This window comes from Tuber melanosporum (genome assembly GCF_000151645.1).
Source record: "Tuber melanosporum whole genome shotgun sequence assembly, scaffold_31, strain Mel28".
Classification (NCBI taxonomy): domain Eukaryota; kingdom Fungi; phylum Ascomycota; class Pezizomycetes; order Pezizales; family Tuberaceae; genus Tuber; species Tuber melanosporum.
Window position 1 is genome coordinate 524,828 of NW_003298986.1, and position 19,652 is coordinate 544,479.

General features: G+C 49.5%; 3 protein-coding genes; 1 reads left to right on the plus strand and 2 right to left on the minus strand.

The window, feature by feature from the left end:
- Positions 1 to 10,268: 10,268 nt before the first annotated feature.
- Positions 10,269 to 11,964, minus strand: GSTUM_00007061001 (uncharacterized protein; the record flags this gene model as incomplete). XM_002839136.2 has 3 exons in its annotated part: positions 11,576 to 11,964; positions 11,453 to 11,518; positions 10,269 to 11,397 (listed from the first exon to the last, which is right to left on the minus strand). The coding sequence occupies exon 3, from the start codon at positions 10,473 to 10,475 to the stop codon at positions 10,269 to 10,271; it is 207 nt and encodes a 68-aa protein (XP_002839182.1). The 5' UTR covers positions 10,476 to 11,397; positions 11,453 to 11,518; positions 11,576 to 11,964.
- A 1,976-nt stretch (positions 11,965 to 13,940) lies between these two features.
- On the plus strand, positions 13,941 to 14,413 carry GSTUM_00007062001 (uncharacterized protein; the record flags this gene model as incomplete). XM_002839137.2 has 1 exon in its annotated part: positions 13,941 to 14,413. Exon 1 carries the CDS (start codon positions 14,084 to 14,086, stop codon positions 14,411 to 14,413), a length of 330 nt encoding a protein of 109 aa, XP_002839183.1. The 5' UTR covers positions 13,941 to 14,083.
- A 247-nt stretch (positions 14,414 to 14,660) lies between these two features.
- Positions 14,661 to 17,603, minus strand: GSTUM_00007063001 (uncharacterized protein; the record flags this gene model as incomplete). The annotated part of the gene is made up of 1 exon (XM_002839138.1): positions 14,661 to 17,603. One exon carries the CDS (start codon positions 17,601 to 17,603, stop codon positions 14,661 to 14,663), a length of 2,943 nt encoding a protein of 980 aa, XP_002839184.1.
- Between the last annotated feature and the right edge of the window lie 2,049 nt (positions 17,604 to 19,652).

Consider the following 19,652-nt stretch of genomic DNA (forward strand, 5'->3'; position numbering starts at 1 on the left):
GGGTGGAGCGGAAGGAAGCCGTGATGGGGGGGGGGGGAGGAATATCATACTGTATCATTTTGTGCTCAGCCACACTCCTCCCCCCCTTATTCTCTCTCTCCCAAGGCTTGATTTGTACCATACAACTAATCATCGACCTCTTCGCAAAACGTGCATACATTATCCCTTCCTGTACTAGTACGAGCACTGGTATATCCTCTTTCGTCCGCACACCCTTTTCTTTCCCCAAAGGCGAACTGTATGTGACCCCGAGCCAAACCGTTAGACTACCGATAACCTTCACCAAGCCACGAAACGCCTCCACATCATTCATCCCCCCTCATCGTTCTTTTCCCGAGTCTTGTACGAGTAACCGGCGGTACTAGTAACACTTGTGGGAGGATACCGGTATTGTAGAGTACCGGTACAGTACACACACACAAGAGGTGAGTGAATCTCGGGTTACGCAACATGGTCCAGTACAAGTACAGAAATCTCACCTCTTACACATGTATCTAAACCGATTTCTAACCGAACTTTTTTTTCTTTTCTTTTTTTTCCCTCCCTCCCAGACATTCTCGAACCCCCCCGCTTTGCCGTTTGTAACAGTTTTTCCATACTCTTGTGTAAGAGGCTATTGCGCGATGCTATCCTCCTCCGATCTTGTCTATGATCTACTGTAGATATTACCTGTATATTATGGTGGTACAGGCACTCGCTCGATTCACCACAGGTCTGAAGACGGGCGTGGAAGTATAGTATGGTATGATAGGGTACAGTGCAGTAGTGGACACAGCCACCATAAGTACAGTATGATACTAGCACTTTGTCCCCGGTGACAAGTGCCTGGAAATAGGGGAGGGGTATACAATAATTTGAGTATTGGCGCTCGGATGCTGTATGCATACAAGTACCTGTACTCTACTACTCTACTCGTACATTTTTTCCGCCCATATAATTTCGCAAACCCCCTGTTTTTGGGGTGCTTATGGCTTCGGACGAGTAACTTACTCTCGTGGGGTGGAGTACTGTACCCGGTAGTTAGCCTTTTCCTTCCCTGCCCTTTCCTCTCTCCCCCCATCACCCGTACAGTACCACCACCGTACCACACCGCCCTCCGCCCCACCATTCGAGCACGAGCACTTGTACCACTCACAGGAGGGTCAAGTGTGCCAGAGTAGCGGTCGCGCTGCCGGCACGTCAACCTCACCGTCGCTTGTACGACGGAAAGGCAGGCGAGGCCGAGGCCGAGGCCGTCCATTCCTTGGCTCCCTCCCTTCCCTCCCACCGTGGAACCGAGACCCCGTCACACAAACGCGGATATGGAGCAATGTTGCACAGGGTTTTTTTTTCTTATACAAGTACTCTATTGTTGCTATCCATTGTCAGGAAGCCTTTATCCGGAAGGTGCTGCGAGAGGGTACAGTACGAGTACAAGTACCAGTACAAGTTCCTAGTGGGGAAATGAAAAAGGACGTGGGGGGGCGGGGGGAAAGTCGAAAGGAATGAAATAAAAAAAAAAAGGGGGGTAGAAGAAGGGGTTAAAATTGATTCTTCGGTAATGCCGTCAGTTAGATTTGAACCTTTTCGGTCGGTGTGTGACGTCCTCTCTCTCTCTTTCTCTTTTTTTTATTTTTTATTTTTTTAATCACCGCTCGTGCTACTCCGCTTGGCCTTTGGCGTTCTAGATTCATGGTACCGGGAGTATCATCATATATATTATAGTTAGGTGCGGTGCGGTGCTGTGCTGTGTGGGGCGAATTCGGCTTGCACGGAGAGGGTGAAGTGGGTCTGTGATTTTTGTGCCTCTCTGTCTGCCCTGTCCTTGCCGCCTTGGATGCGGTGTATCATACTGTTATGATATGATACCCGTGCTAGTTGCTAGTGCCGGTGGGCGCACACACACCCTCTCTCTCTCTGCTCATCACGGCATCGTGGGTTTTATGTATGATGCCTGCCGTCAGTACTTGTACTCTGCATGTCTGATTGTGGTGATTGCTGACTATACAGTAAGTCAGACCAGCCAGTTAGGCAGGCAGGCAGTTTACTCACCCTTATTATCGCTGTAAACGCGACAAGGAAGAGAGGGAGAGACAGATAAAGCTTCATCGGTACAAGCAAATGTCGCTAATTGGGGGAGGGGGGAGAAACCCCTTACCGTGGTTTTTCCCTTTTTTTCTTTCCCCTTTGACAAATTATTTATTTATTTATGCGAACCTGGATGGGTTTAAATTACCGGTATGGTAACCCTCTGCATTCTCCCTTCCTTCCTCCTCCCTTCCTCCCCTTCCTTCCTTTCCCGGTAATTCAGAATCCATTATACTCTATACAAGTCCAACCAATCCCTAAACAATCGCCTTCTTCTTCTTCTTCTTTCTCCATCGGTAATGCCGTGGATAATCCCCGGGCACTTGCCCCCCCCCCCCAATCCATTCGTTTCCCATTACCCGGTTTTTTGTCAACCTCCTGCAAAAAGAATAATTAAATTCGTCCCTTCTATTCATTCAGTCATTCATTCCAAGCGCCGCGGATTATCCCTAGATGGTTAGATGGTACTAGTCACTAGTTACCAGTGCACGAAATCTCGGATATGCCGATAAAAAAAAAAAAGATTACTCGAGTACAGTACCTGTATGGTAGATATATCCCATCGCATTTGGTGATATGATACTGTACTAGTAACCAGTACTACACATGGTGCTTACTTGTACTGTACTCTCCTTCCCGACGTTACATTTTATCGTTGCGCGCCTACGAGTAAATTTGGGGACCATCGTGAAAATACCCCTCGTTGTGTGTGTGTGTGTGGGGGGGGGGGGTAGAGGATGGGCACTTTGCGGTGCGGTACCGTGGCACGGCCTACCCGCCGCTGCGTTGCTTTGCGTGAGTGCGGGGTTGTTTTGCAACTTTTTTTTGTCGCTCGCGTGGGTGAGATTCGCTAGCTAGCTAGCTAGCTAAATTAGTTTGGCGATTCTATCGAGAAAGAAAAAAAAAAGAAAAAAAAAATAGAGTTAGGGGAGGCGGCGGCGGCGGTGGCGGTGATATATTTGGATTTCAGCCATCGTCATCGTCATTTCTCCACACACACACACACAGTTTCTCTCTTTTCTATCCGTACGAGTATGGTACCAAAGCTAATCTTATCCGTCCGACATACCTTGAAACGACTCTACCGTAGAACGGTGGAGGGGTTATGCATATGCCCTATATATGTATGTATGATATTTCTCCCCATCCGAAGGCTTATCGTATAATTATCCCGGGTACTGTACTGTGCAAGTACGAGTACAGTACTCGTACAGTGCATCAAACATTACCGCGACATTTTTTGCGAAAATAGAAATAAAGTAGGAAATAACCGAGAAATAATAACATTCTCTCAGAACCCTGATGGTGACCGACGGACAGACCGATCACAGTTATGATATATAATACACTATAATACCTCCGCGCATATAAATTTATCGTGAGAATATTTTTATAACAGGCGCTTATCGTAAATAGCTGGGGTACGATAAGTTGTACTAGCACTGTACTGTACTGTACTAGTACAGTACAGTACAGTACAAGATTTAATAAATAGTAGTAATAATAATAATTTTCACCTCGTTCTCGCTTCAGACTTCGTATTACGATATACTCTCGACGCACCATTCTATCTATCCATCCATCCGTCGATTTGGGATATAGCCAAAAAAACCATTTATGCATATCGTACTTTTTCCCCCCTCTTTTTTTCTATTTTACGTTCATCTCTTCCAGTGGTCGCACGAGGGTAATGAGTTACTGTACCTACTGTGGTACTAACTAAATACTAGCAAGCTAGCTAGCTGGTCACTTCCACGACGACAAGCCGTAGTCTACCGTTCGTTACTCGTTGGAAAAGAGCATAGTGCTGGGTGATATCATAATGAAACGACGAATCCGGAGTAAAATGGTCTACAGGAAGGAAGGAAGGAAGGAAGAAAGGAAGGTGATGTGTAGCGCGGTATCATTTCTGCTCCGAGTGCATTGATACTCGCTCGTACTGTACTGTACTGTACTGTACTTGTTGCAACTTGATATATTCAATATTCGTTCAACCCCCACCACCGTGTCCACTCTTTCATAATATTTCATAATATTTCATGTTTTGGGAAGATGCATTTTTTTTTGGTCGCCGTCTTGAATTATTTATTCTATTCTATTCTATTCTATTTTATTTTAATCCAGGATGGATGGATGGGTGGACTACCTAGCCAGCTATTTTTCCCCATCTCTCCTTTTTTTTTTTTATATTTAATTTGATTCCCCTGGCGGGATATATTACCATTATGATATATCGGCGGTGGGTTCCACTGAACTTTCAATTTTCACTCCCTCTTCTTCAGCTTTGCATTGCGATCTGGCCAGAGTTGCAGTTACGGTATCGTCGTTATTGCTCGGGACTCGGTCCGTGTGCTTTGGGGATGTGGGTGGATGGGGAATGGTTTCTGGTTGTGTAGAACGTGGGACGGATTTGAAGGGGGTGGGAGCTTTCGAGTGATTGATTGATTAATTGGTTGATGGGCGGGTGTATGATACAGATGTTTCGAGGTCATGCTCGTCATATTGTTTTTTTGTTTTTTTTTTACCATTACTGTCACTCTCGCTCGTTCGATGTTTGCTGGATGGGGGGGGGGGGCTTGTTTTGTCCATCTGGTCCGGGGTGTGATGTGAACTCCATGCGCTTTGGGGTGTCATATCGTACCATACTGTATTGTGCTGCCCCCGTTTATGTTACGGTTTGTTGCAATATCGCAAAGTTTACCTCAGTCCCCCCCCCTCCATCCATCCATCCATCCATCCATTATTTTCTCATTTCCCTTCGGGGGAGGGGGGGGAAATAGAAGGAGTGTCTGTCATACGGGGTATATATCATAAGGACCCTAGATCTTCCGAACCTATCATACACATATGATACATATGATATACTGAAAACCCTGCGAATGCACATCATACATACTTCCGTCGCTCCAGGGAAATCATACAACCTCCCCCCAAATCCCCCCCCAAATCCCCCATTACACGACCGAGATTCCCCGCCGTGTTCGGAAAATTGCACATTTCAGCCAGGACCCTCTTTCCTGTGCACCGCGGTTTTGACATCTCCGCTAACTTATCATACTTCCTAACTCCGCCCCGTCCATCATCCCATCCCTTTCCATTGTAACGTGAGGAGGGCGAGTGAAGTGATGGATGAGTCGCACGATGGTCATTTGTCAGAACCCCCCCCCCTTAGGAAGAATAATGATAGCGAGTGACTTTATATTGTAGGTGGTGGTTGTGGCTTGTTTCCCTTTCCTTCTTCTACCGGTGGGTTATTTGCCGTGAGTGGGGTGGTGATGCTCATGAAGGGTTTATCCGTGGGTTGACGGTTAAAGGGGTACACACTCTCTCCTTATCCACCTTCCCAAATAGCGTACCTTATGATACCCACCTGTTCGTCCGGTAGTTTAATTTATTTATTTTCTTTTTCGGAGGTGTGAAGACTGGTCCGGTGGTTTTCTGTGCAGTTGTAGGTCCGGCACATGTTCTCACTCGTTTGGTTTTGGTCCGATGGTGGAGAGGTGAATTTCAAATTTTGTATGATATGATATGATGGCGCACAGGTGGGATGTGGGACCCTTGAAATTCCGCTTCGAGAGTAGAATTGCACCCATTTTTGAAGAACAGAAAGTTGAAAAGAAGGGAGGGGGGGAAAGACAAAATGCCCGAAAAGGTATCAAAGGTATATATATATCAGAGGGGCTAAGTTAGTATATCATATGATAGAAAAGCCAAGACCACCCAATAACCCACCCAATCCATCATTTCCCCGCATCGGATCTTTGCGATTTACCCTTCCCTTCCACGCCCGCGCAATCACTAGAAACATTCCACCGACAATCGCCTCTCTCCTTCGAAAATAAAAAAAAGGGTGGGAGGAGGAGGAAGGAAAGAAAGAAATCGAGGGTTGCACCACTAGATCAGCCAAGCGAAGCCCTCTTCCACAATCGGGCACCAAGGAGAATATCCAAGGATCGAGAACGGTAAGTAGTGATCCTCCGGAAAACCCCCCCCCCATAACCTTCCTTCCTCTTTCGCTGGGAGAAAAAAAATTTGAATTTTTTCGGGTCGATCACAGTTGCAGATCACACCCTCGCCCTGGAATTGAGGGTTGTGATCTTGTTTTGGCGAGCGGATGGGCACGGGTGATCGGTTGCGTCCTTCTCATCCCTGTTGTTCGCGTATCATAACTTCTCACCGAGGCGGGTGTCTTCGGGGCCATCCTACGTATGTGGTAGGATCGGCGTGGAGGGGGTTCAGATGGCGTTTTTTTACCGAGTTGGGAACGAGTCCGGTTAGTGGGCTCCGTTTGGGGTAACGTTGTGGCGATCGTGATTGGAAGGGAGTTTGTTGGCCTTCCTGGTGAGTGTTGGATGCGCTTGTGGGCCCCGGGTATAAGTTAGCTGGAGAAGTGTTTGCTTGTCAGTGGGGTTGGATTGGCGAGTGATTTTGGGTGAGTCGAGGGTTATGTATATATGATTTTGGTATGTGTAAGGGTGTTAATTATGCTTTGGCTGTCTATCGTCACAATCTTGGCACCCGCTCGTGAATGGGAAGGGATCCACCAATCAGTTTGAAAGCAAAGCAGAAGGCAATAATCTCAAAGAAAGGAGAAGAAACCAAGCCATTCAAAGGAGGAAACAGTGACTGCGAATCAGCACACGAGCGAGGAAAGCATCCGCGTGTGGATATGCATACGTAGTCTGGCCTACACATTCCTACGACAGGTATGCATAGGAAGGTATAGTGGGGCCTTGGTTATTCAACGGACGAGAGAACCGCAAACACAAGGGTGATGGCGGGTCCACACTCTGATAGGTTAATTGGATGAGTCAGCCCCGAATTCTGTGAATTGAGTTAAACCTACAAATGGGTTACCACCTCGCCGACCAATCTGGTAATTAGCTTGCAATGGAGCGTGAGCTCAGCGGATTGGCTGATCGGTAGATGGCCCAATGTCGTCACGGGCGCCACGCCAGACTGTGCCGGAGCTCTGGTCGAGCTTTGCGTCCTGGAAACGGAAATTCTGACTCGGTGTGAGTAGGAGGAGGGAGAAAGTCACGGATCACCTTACATGACCTGGTCCCGACTGGAGACTTGGAAGAAACAGCCTTTTGGCGGAATCAGATGGGATGGGAAAAAGAGACACCATCCGTTGATGTGAAAAGCGAAGGCATAAATGTACTGGGGGAGAGAGCAGCACAGCAGAGTACTCGAGTACTGTTGAGCATATTTTAAGTGAATGGCAGTTTTCATAGTTGTAGAATTTTGCGCTAGCTCAGTACGGGGGTGAATGCCCCCGTTAGTGGAGGACTGTTCCCATTTTCACACATACAGATACCCACGAAGACGAAGATTTTTCTTACTTGGGAGGATTGTCTATTGAGATGTTAGAAGAGGTGCTTCTCGGTTTCCTCTTTTGATTCAGCGTGGTAAGAAGAAGTTTGTTTTTTCTACCACCGGGTTTCTATCGGCAGGAGGGAAAGGAATCAAGTAGTCAGAATTACCAGATTAACTCTAGATCATTAACGCCTTGTAAGAGAAGCAGAGCTATAGAAGATCTACCCACGCTTTGTCGAGTGTCAGAAGAAAGAAAGAATGAGTTCTACCGAAACAGTACGGTATACACATCCGGTCACCTCCCGTTTGTGTCGGGATCTTAAGCGCGCCTAGTGGGCGAATGTAAACCGGGCGAAGACGTCTTGTTTGATTGGGGAAGTAGTGGTAATAGTGCTTGTTTGTATCTTCGTTCACTCCAACATATCCGGCAAAGATGGAATTGTATCGAGACTTGAGGGGTTCCAGGACCACCTCCTGCTCGCCATGGGACCCTCTAGTTTTCAATGTGGTTCCGGCACATAATGAAGAAAGATAAAGTCGTGGTTCCCGTTCCCCAGAGATTTCTATAGACAAGGTTATCGTGCTCCGGTATCTTCCGCTACCATCTCCACAGTCCTTATGCGCTCAATTGCACCCTTCCACGTTCGTGCGAGTATCGCCCTCTAGCTCCTTATAGCACCGATAGTCTGCTCTTTTTTCGCGTTTGGCGTCGATGGGCCGCGGCTGCACAGTTCTGCTTCCGGAGGCGCGGAAAAAAGGCAAGTGCCAGAGTGCCTATCGTGGTGGAGTAGGATTCTGATGGAGAATTTCCAACACTTTTATCTAGCTCGGTGTGTCGTAGTCATTGCGGACCTATGAGTGGTCTGGGACTGCTTTGGTTGTGTAGGCTTCGTCCGGAGGATTCGGTTTGGGCTTGGAGGGAATTGGGCAGAGGTGTGGGGTGGGGTTGGAATAACCACTTCTGGCAGTTGACTATCAGGGTCATTTGCATTGGGATAATGCACACGACTCCCTGGATAGATCTTTACACCTGAGCCCCGGGCTGGGACTTGAATGTGATTTTCTGGGTATTATTTGTTGGACAAGTGGACTGTCCTCGTCCGAGCGATAGAGCACAGACTCTACAGACCGGTACAGGAAAGGTTTAAGGGTTTCTCTGCAGGGCGTATCATCAGCTGGGCAGCGAAAAAGGTAAAGTGAACGGGCTGACCAGAGCTTGGAGGAGAGTGAGAAATGTATGTGGATATATAAACCCCAATATCGCTCGACACTCCAACAACTAACGGAAACGATTGGGGTATATTATGAAACACGATAAACGCATCTCGACACATTTCCGCTAAAGCAAGTAAGAGACAGACATGGACCAACTCCATAGATAGCAATGACTCCGGAACAAAGGAAACGATTCACACCGCTCCCGAAAATTATAAGGAAACTTCCGCAACCACCGCCAACAGCCGCTACCAGCATCACCCAGGAATGGCCAACCGCATCCTCCAAAATGCAAGCCGGGGGGAAGACTTCTGGTCCCAATCGCAGCTATAAACACCGACGGGTTCGAGCGAGCAAGTCACCAGCCGATGCGCTTCTCACGAGCAATTATTGATTGTTGCAATACTAACCTTCGACAACTTCAGCAAACAGTAATCGAAAGGTCCCTGATAACCTAGTCTGAGCCTTAAAACTTTCCGTCCACCTTCCTTCCATCAATTCAATTCACCCAGACTGGACAAAGCCCTACCAGGAGCGAATAATGCAGTAAAAATGCCAGCTTTACACGCTACAGACCACATAAGCTCCAGGTTGACGAAAACGATAGGTATCATAAATAAATATACTCCCACAGGATCACCCGCTAATCCCCCATGGCACTAGTAACACTCAACGAGCGATAGTCTACCCACATCCACACCCCCTCCTTGGTATGGTTGTGCCGATACTACCTATCCTCAGGAACACCTGCAGACCTTTTCCACAGTTTAGGGGCTGACGTGCTCCCGTGCTCACCCATCCATCCATGGTGGAAACCTTGAGTTGACGATTTACATAACGACGCCCCTCCACTTTCGTCGGGCTGGTAAGACGGAACGTTGGGGTGCGGTACGGTAGTCTAACTCATAATATCGTAAAGACATTCAGCCATCATGACGATGCCCCAAAACCCCAAAGTTACAATACACGCATACACAATCATTACCGACGACATTATTATGATACTTTTATGGTATGGTGCTGAGGAAAACACGACAAATCGATTAAGCGGGCTGCCTCACTCGAAGCAGACCTTCATTAGCCCACGGAAGGGGTATTAGAGCTTCACCGAGGAGCTGTGAGCGGCGCACTGCACTCGAGTACTGTGCTATGCGTTCCACCATGCTTCGTCAGAGTAATGATATCACTCGTGTGCGCCGGCTTCTTTCTTACGCAGCGAGCGTCAAGGATATTCGCCACCGGCGGGCTCAGGATGTGGGTCCTGTAAACTGTCTGCTCGCCTGGTAATGTTTTTCTTCCTCTTTGATGAGCCCTGCAGGACCTGTCCTGGCTGCGCCGGGGATTCCGAATGTGGCTTTATGCTTCGTTGTTGGCCCCTTCCTCGTGGTTCGTCTTCTTCTCGGGGTTTGTTCTCTTAGGGTTTGGGCGGGGTTGTCGGAATGTGTTATGCCCTAAACTGTCAGCTGGCAATCTGTCGGGGCCGCCCATCAAGGCGGGAATCACCGGAGGAGACTTCAAGTGACGTTGCTATGGCCTCGGGGCTGACGAAGGAGTGGGAGTGTTTAGTCTTGTGAGTTTGGTTTTTTTCCTGTGAAAAGAGACTCGCAGAGGCATGGATTCAATCAAATGTATCGTTACAGTTGTTAAATTTGTTAAATTTTGGGGTATTATAATAACGTTAGGTACTTCCTAACCAATCCCCTCCCTATATTTACGCCTACGGCTCTCGATTGGATTTTGGAAACGTACAAATACATTTTCAAAATACTAGGAAATTCCATGGTACAGAATGTGATATAAATATCAAGACAGTGCCAAGGGACAAACGGATGAACAAGAACCTGAGAGACACAGAAGCGGGAAAGCGAACTCATTTTCGCGGAACCCACTAGCCTTCACTAGCCCGCCGGGGCGCTGTAGACGTTGTTCGGATTCGAGGGTCGAGATGAGATTCGGTCCGTACATTGAGTCCATTCGACTTGTGACCGCTGCGGCAGGCACTACATTTTCCAACTTGCTTCCTAGGAACCCAATGGAGTAGTGTCCCTCCTACCCACCTCCACGTAAGACTGTTTAAGCTTACATAGGGGTTTCCAATTTGACAGCTCCCGAAAGACCGCTACAAGCAGTATCAGGGAGTGGTGTCTGAAAAAGAAAAGCATCCACTGAACCGGGAATAAAATTCCCGGTCAAGCAACAACTCAGTTACCCTCGAGCCCAATAGCCCAGGAGAGTGGTGTGATAACACAACCACCGCCCGCGGACCCTGGATTGACATCTTCCCGGTCAAACAATAGTTTGACCCTTGTCGAATAACAGGAAGCATATTCGAGATGTAATCGTCGGGGAGGGGGGGGAACGGAGCTTTATTAAATTTTTTTAAAAGTTGAGACTTTTCAAGCGAGCAAGCTCCCGAGGGATTGGTCGTAGGAGGATATTCTTGCAGAGTGAAATGTGTGAGGCGGACTGTTGATGATAAGAAGCATCAACAGCAGCATTAACAGAAAACATCAACAGTGACAAGCCCAAAGTAGCATCTCAAGAGTGCCTCCATCGAAGGATCATCATGGGGGTCAAAATCTGTCGACCCTATTTCTACCCCCAAGGCATGCTAGCGCATGACATAGCTCATTGGCCCACGACGGCCGCTCGGTGTGAGAAATCCACATCAGAGCTTCCATGCCGCTTTATTCTTTCTAGGGTTGCACTGTATGCACCCCCAGGATAAAACAACGAGCGCCATGTTGAGCTTTTCTCTTCTCTGATGGATCGTTGGCACTCTCCTAAGGTAGAAATCTGATACCAGCGTCAGCAAAACTCGGATTGTCGAGCAAATTTGGTTGCGACTTACATATCCGAAATGGTTTCCGAAACGACGCCATACCCCGTGCTAATCAGATAACAGCCGCAATTTGTACTGTTCAATGTAGCCCGAATCAGTAATGTGTCACCAAGATATAACCGAACATCATACCTATAGTCACAGTATAGACAACCAACACCAGAACCAGTGATCGCCAAGGTGTCTATCACCAGGGAGCTAAAGCGATCTCAATTAGCAATATGTTTCATTCCTAAGAGCGCCATCTCCATACCTGATATAGGTCTTTCCGACCCATCACCAGTTCTCTAACTTAGTTGTAAAAGGAAATCCCCTATACACCGCGGAGCGGGGAATAAAGCCTTATATCTCGGTATCTGTTCCGGGTTCCAAGGGCGACAGCCATCGCGGAATCATCGATGCATTATAACAAGAGGCTTATCGGAGTTGCTCGGTGTAATAAAGGTATGAGGATTGCCGGCGCCATCGAGATATATCTCGGTAGCGCCGGGCCCACCAGCGGGCGTCGCTGGGGAGTGAGGTGTCTGAAGGTTGAAGGATCCTGAGAAGCGGAGGGGGAAGAGGGGATATGTACTCGTACGAGTACAGGCTTGAGGCCCAACAAAAACCCCCACTCGTTTCCCGCCAAGAACGGGGGATCCCACACTAGAAACGAGAAATACATGTGACTGTTTTTTGGCGCGGGGGGTATGCCGTCACCGGAGGCACAAGGCAGGAGTCGGTCGAAGTCCGTCGAAACTAGAATATCCCACAAAATCCTCGGCAGCATTCGCCGCTAAGGACGGCTATCGGGAAAGCAAGGCCCCTATTAATAGTAGTACGAGTGATAACCCGTGATAATTTGTGGGAAAGGTGGGGTGGTCTAGTGAATCTCAGTGGCTAACCTCCTCGCTATAATACGTACGCGCACAGTGCTCGAGTGCTCGAGCACAGTCCTCCCCTGCACGGGAAAGCGAGTGCATTTACGGCGCCCGTACAGTGCTCGTGTATTGTCGAGTACGAGTACCTGTACTGTACTCGAGTATTATGTTCCGCCGCTGTTGGTTTCATCGCCGGCGCCAATAGGGACACGCCTCCTAGGGGTGTGGAGTGCGTAGTGCTTGGTAGGTCTGAAAAGGAAGCCCGAGCAGACACTGGGCTTTCCACCCGAGTGGTGGGAAAGGGTATGTTTAGGAACAAGCTATCGCAATTACGGTACTGTACCGGTATGGATTATCTCCGGGTAGCCGCCGACCCGGGGGTTCGGAATCCGTTCCTTACTTCGCCAGTTGCGGTAAGTTGGGTCTTGTCTACGAGTAATAGGTGATCTTGTGCAGAGGGGCTCTAAATCTTGGTGATAGCTCTGAAAATTGTACAAGTGACCGTGGAAAAGGTAAGCCCAAGAATCACGGTCCTCAAATACTCACCCGTGCTCGAGCATCGTACGTACCGTACAACTCAAATCTTGGGGAAATTATCCATGTCCTTAATGTGTTACCTGCAGCAGCTAAGCCTCCTTGCTTCTGGGGGTTTGCGGCGGTTGGGTACCGGTAGTATTTGATAGGTTACCGGTACAGTACTGCATTCCAGAGCGACCAAAAATGACATTTTAGGTGCTATTGCACCGGCAGCCCCACCGAGCACCAGGCGGCGGAGGCACCCCCGGTGAAGGCGAGTGAGATTCTGGTATCGTGGAATGGCTTTACCCCTACTGTACTCGTATCTGGTGAAGGACCTATATCTCGAGCGTAGATATGCTACACTAGCATATTTGTTGCCAAATTTCTTCATTCTGTGATATGAATACCATATCATACAAGTGCTACGATAGTCCAGCCCGCTCATTCCGTCTCCATCGTTTCTTTTTGGGTCGTGACTCGGGTAGGTCAGCATGAGGGAATCGACCTGAAAGGAGGCCCCTGAACTCCAGAGTTCAAGGGTATGATAGTCTGCTGTATCCCGCGCAGTCGCCCTTGGGGAAATCTTCACGTGAAGCCTCACTCTACTCGAGTATCAGTGTCCAAGGCCCTAGCCCATCAAACCCATGGATTGCCCCGCTATTTGCACCGAATTCAATCAAAGCAATAAACGACGGAACGCACTATGTAGGAAACAGGAGAGGTAGATAGCCAAAGTAAAATAGAGAAATATGATAAAAGAAAAAGTGAAAAGTGAAGAAAAGAAATAAACGCCCAATTTCCCACGCCCCGTCCCCTTCTTGTTTCACGAGATCAGACATTAACAGCACATCCCTACATGACCCACCCAACCCCCTCCACCCCCTTCCATGCAACCGCCAGGTGCCATGGGGCTCCGCTGCCCCTTCCATCGCCGACGACGCCCTTCCATAGCGCAAGGCATGCAAGGTCTCTATACCAACCCAGCACCTCTTTCAGCAATGGCACTGCCCCACCCCTATTCTCCGCGATGATCAATTCTATCTTTAATGCACGAAGCTCGTCCCCATCATTTATACCCCCACGTTTGATCAGGTACGCTAGGGCACCGCGAGTGTAATCTGGCGGTAAGCGGCGTATGTGCGGGAGCACGACTCCCCAGGTTTCGTCGCAGACATCGACCAGGTAAGAGTCAGGGTCTAGGTCCGGTGTCGGGTCAGCAGAAGGTGTGTTCGCTGCGTTGCCAAACTGGTCGGGAGAGACGATGGAGCCTGGCGTTGGGGTCGTGACGGGTGGGGTAGTGTATACTGAAACCTGGTGGTTGAAAGCTGTTGGTATGGGCGCGGGTAATGACGGGATTAGGTATACTGGCGGATTCAAGTCTGCAGAGAGGATTGCGAGTGAGTGTGTAGTAGTTGAGGCGAGGGTTGTCCAGGTACTTATTTCGTCTTGTAGTGGTTCGCCAACTTTTACCAGAATCAGACGCCAGTGGACTTTTCGGGTTGAGGTTATTTCTATTGTTTTGTTCCAGATGTCGCGGCAGACTTCATCAAATGGGCGCAGGATTGTGGTGTTTTTGCGGCCGAGAGAGTAGAGTTCCGTGGATTGGATCATGCCCCAATTGTCTGTCCAAGCGACGGATACCCAACGTTCGTCGAGCGATTGTGAGTAGGCTATATGAAGAACTGAGTTTTCCAGGAGAAGTGCGGGAGAAGGTTCGGTCGTTAGCTTGAACTCGATTGACTTTGGCGGCGGGCGGGAGAGATATATTGATGGGGAAAACATCTTCTGCGCCTACCACTGTTAGTTGGGCTTCAATGTTGGGCAAAGGATATCGTAAACTATACCTCTTCTGGTGATGATGCACCATCACTCGGCACACACCGATTGTACACCTCCGCAGCTAGCCTAGCCCATTCCGCCTGTCCAGTACCAACAGCCCCCATTTTCCGTGCAAGGAAGCCTGCGCGAACAACTTGGAGCACCAGATTGTTCCCTTTGATACCCCCTAACCGACTCTCATAAATCTTCTTCATCTTCGAAAACCCTACGCAGATATCCACAAGTGCGCTTGGATGTTCAAAGGGGTTAACCACGTAAACAACAATATTGCAACCTTCATCCGCAACGTTCGCAAGCACACTACCGAAACCCTCCATTGCTTTAATGACTGCTTCTATGTCTCGTTCCTTAACTCCATACCCCCCATTCTCTACCACTCCGTCTAGTTTTGCTCGAACGTGTACACCATACCGCCCGCTTTCGTAGGCTCCTGAAACTCTCTCTAGAAAGGCATCCGCTGCTTCCTCCATTGATCGAGAATCAGGATGCAGGCAGAAAGCAATGACATTCTTGGCACCAGAACACGGGCCAAACCCAAACGTTTCCCAAAAATGTAAGGCCGGTGGTAATATTTCAAGCGCAGACTCCGCTCTATGGATATGAACATGCGGGGGCGGTAGTTTGAAAACTGCTGTGTTGACTTCCGCCTCGGGTCTCTTGGCCATCGCCGACGCAATTCCCCCACGCCGGGGTTGAGGTATTGGCCGCATAGCCGCGGCACGACCAAGTAGTGGTGGTGGCTCAATGACCGCATCTGCTATTGCAACATAGGCTTCTAATGTGCACCTTGCGACACCCGTCTTCCCAAAGAGCGACTTCACAGCATCTTCCACTGCACCTTCATCTTTCCCCCGACGTTGCCGTATGGCACACCATTCCTCATCGTCATCCTCGACAGTTGTCTCGATACCACTCATCTCCATTAAGTCCCCAAGAGGTTTGGTTGTTCCGTAGACGATCTGATCGCGAACCAGTCTGCTAACGGTAGCAAATTCATTATCTCCCAAGCGCGCAAGTGATATAGCTTCTGTTTCTAAACTGATGTTCGAGAATATTCCAACCAGGTTCGGTTCCGTAAGGTCCGGTACCATCACCTCCCAAGGCGGTGGCGCCATTTCTCCTGGAACTTCGACTTCCCCATCTGCTCCGACCCCTATGTCTCTTTTTGCGGAGTCCAATATCGGCGGCGCCAGTTCCATTTCCTGATCCTCGTTTTCATATGCTCGCTTCCGTTTTCTGCGGGCCATACCACTACCGTATGCCACAGCTACCGGACTTGTATAGTATGCTCCACCCCCAGGTTCCTCCTCCTCTTCGTCAGTTTCGTCGTCGGCGTCACTTTCGCTGCTTGTTTCATCCCCAGAGTAGAATTCGCTCTCATCTTCCCCTTCCCCTACTGCTCCATCACTATCATCCATGACTGCATCCTCGTCTCCAAGCACTACTTCAGCCACCTCTGGTGCAGCGGCTTCCTCTACAACCACTGATCGCATATACATACTGCCACCTCTTTTTCGCTTCAGACCAATGGTGGTAATGTCTTGCTCCTTCTCTAGCTCCTTCTGCTCCTTCTCTTTTATGCTCTCCGGTAAAAAGAATCGGCCTCCAGGTGCATATTTTCGATCCGCCATTTCAACTTTTGTAGTGAATGTGATAGGTGAATAGAGTGACATCCGACGTTTGGCCTCACTGACCCCGCCGCCTAATGGTGCGAACCCCCCATTTTTCTGCGGGGTCTTCATGGCGGAAACCGTTGTAGGTGGTGTAAGATGCTGGGAACTCCTCGTCGGGTTGGAGGCATATTCAGGAACCAATAATCGAATAGCTCTATGTGGACTTAATGGTGGTGTCTGGATATGTGGCTCTGCTTTGTCGGATGCGGACAGCTCTGCAGGTTTTGATTCTTCTGCAGATTGATCCATATTTTGTGTTGGCATGCCGGGTGTATCCACTAGAGCGAGCATATCCTCCTTCATGGTGACTTCCGGTGACTCCACCTCTAGATCTACTGTGCCCCCGCCTCCAAAATCGACATCAAGTCCCATATCCACGTCTCCAGCACCCCCACCACCACCCCCGAATCCGTCTAATTGTCCGGGATTATTGTCAAAAAATGCAAAGTCGTCTTCTGTGACCCCCCCTGCAAACATATCTTCATCCATGTCTCCTCCGAACAGATCCGCTTCTCCAGTACCTCCCGCCAGCGCCACTCCTCCGGTTGCATCGCTTTGCTTCCGAACGGGGCCGGGAACGGCATCCGGCATAACTCCATCTATCCAGCCAAGATCCATGTCTGTTGCAACAGTGGTAGGGGCGGTATTGGATGTCGTATTCGGTGCGCTACTACCCGGGCTTGTCGAGGAGGGCCCTGGGAGTTGCTGCTGCTGTGGTTGCTGTTGCTGCTGCTGCTGCTGCTGTTGTTGCTGTTGCTGCCCGCCGTCGGGCGGAGTGGGATAGACACCCGCATTCCCGCCAGCAACAAGACCATCCTTCTTTGCCTCATCTAGGAGTTTGAGTTTGCCTTTAACGCTCCCTTCTTCCTTGGCGTCAAGTACTGGCTCAGCAGCCTTCAACTGCTGCTCCTTTTCTGCCTCGGCCTCCAGTTTTATTCTTTCCTGTTCTTGCTGTTGTCGCTTTTCTTCCCGTCTAGCCATGACGATCTTCTCACGATCTTCCTTCCCTCCCATCCATTCCTCTGCCCAATACACGGCCGATGGGATATCCCACCACTCCGCGCCCAGCTCCCTTTTGTCCTTCACTCCAACAGCCAGAGAACGCGATAACCTCCCCGATGCAAATCTTGCATACTCAGGAGCATCGAAAACCTTTTTCCAGAAGGCATCACAGTCCTCACCTCCGCTCCGCAATCCGTTAGTATCACCCTCCGAAGTGCGCAGGAACAGCAGTGCATCTGGCCATAATATTTTGACAAGCATGCCCATCCCTTCGCTCGGGGGATCCTTAATAGGGACCCAAATCTCAACCCTTCTCCATCGGCCCTCATCAATCGCTTCCTCAAGTATTGTCTTTTCCTCCCACTGGCGGTTTGGCGCAGACAAAATCCCACAGTCCTGTAAGTATTCTCTGACCGAAGCTTTCCACCTTTCCTCCCGCCCACCAATTTTCAACCCCTCCCCGGATACTAATCGGCCCCATTCTCCCCATGGCGCGATAAACACGTCTCTTCTATCAAGCTGTGATGATAGCGATGATGAAACACGTCTTAAAGCGGCCTGAATGTGGGTGTGCGGTGTGACAAGAAAGGTACCAGATGTCGTCAGGTATGCCTCTAGTGCGAGTACCGACGGCCGGAGTAAGCCAGGTAACGTGATGGGGGCGGAAGGGAGCAAATCCTCTTTATCCTCCTTCAATTCAGCGACATGGGGAACGAGCGACGAGGGGGAGACGAGCGTTCGGATGTTGAGTGATGTATAGCCGTTGTGAAGCGACAAATTGAAGGAAATAGATGACAACACGGCGGCAAGAAATTGTTTGTATGGTAGCAAATGATCCTCTTTAGATTCCTCTAGCGGATCGTCTGTCAAGTCAATAGTGGCCACATCTTGTGGTGGGGGTGAGAATATTCCCGCTCGGGAGGTGGGTACAGCAGGCGTAACAGGCGTGCTCCGCCCAAGCTGTACCGGCGAAAATATACCCCCACTACCCTTCGCAGAACTAGCTAGCGATGCTGCGAGAAACACTCCTGACGACGATTCTGCTCCGATAATCCCAATTAACCCTTTCCTTCCGTGCCCGCTCTACCGTCTAAGCCCTCGCGGAGAGGGGGAGTGAGAGTACTGACCTGTCAACCCCCACTCTTCTCCAATACGCTTCTCTAAACTCTTCCATTTCCCCTCTGTGGACTCCTCAGCTATTTGCGCCTGTACCTCCCCTTCCACGTGGCTTTCTCCGCCCTCACCTTCCGGCCCGTCATCCCTAGGCGCGCCGTTGCCAAAACACTCTACTTGAAATACCCAAAGGGCGTTTGACTCCCTGTCGCCGAGCACGATATAGCCTTCGCTCCGAAGCGTTCGCTCTGCATGGCGTATGGAAAAAGAAGTCGAGGGGGACGGATTGCGGTACAGGATGTAGGGTAATCGAGAGAGGTTCTCCTGTGCTCGGTTAGCTAGGGCAGCCAAAGGAAAACCCAACGGAATCATGATGTCTTGTAGAAACAACATCGGGGGGAATGGAAGACAGACGATCTTAAAGACGTTAGTCAGGCACGTTTCGGGGGATTCCATGCTTGCGAAAGGATGAGATGTAAGCTCTAGCGGTGTGTCTATGTCGGGCTCACAAGTCAATCATAAAGCGTCCGTGGCATGCGTAGGAGAACAAGAGAGCGACCCGGTTCACCGTAACCTCACGCGCACAAGAACGTGGGACCTCCGGGTGCTCCTACTGGCGGTGGTGGTGATGGTAAGTTGTTGGCGGTGTGGGTGTTGGTGGTTGAGTTTAATGAGGCTCTGCGCTTAGAGTATAACACCTCCTCCCTCAGTTCCCTCACTGTAACCTCCCTTCCCTATCCTATCCTTTTCCTCCCTGGGACGTTATTTCACCCCTTTCGTGCTTTTGCCTCCACGGCTCTTTCTTATTCCGGCTACCAGTAGTTCGTTTGGATCTTTGGGCAGACTCGAGCGCGTTTGGAATCAAACGGACCGAGCGGAGATACCCGCAGACTCAATAGAAACCCGACGGTGAGGCAAAGAGAATTGGGTGACACAATTGTTCTCCAAAATGCGCAAATGGCGGCAAAAACAATTGCTTTCTGCTTTCCATGATTCACCATTCTACGAACGAGAGTATTTGAGCCGGCTCCGTACGATGAGTGGAGGGTTTTGGGTCCCCCCGTAAAAAGCGCAATTCACTTAAATCCAGCCCCGTCTTATGCGTTTCTTTGGCCCGAGGGGGGGGCGATTGATACAGCAGATTTCTGCAGTTTGCCATAACCATCCAGGGGAACATCACCATTGTTTCCATGAAAGGCAAAA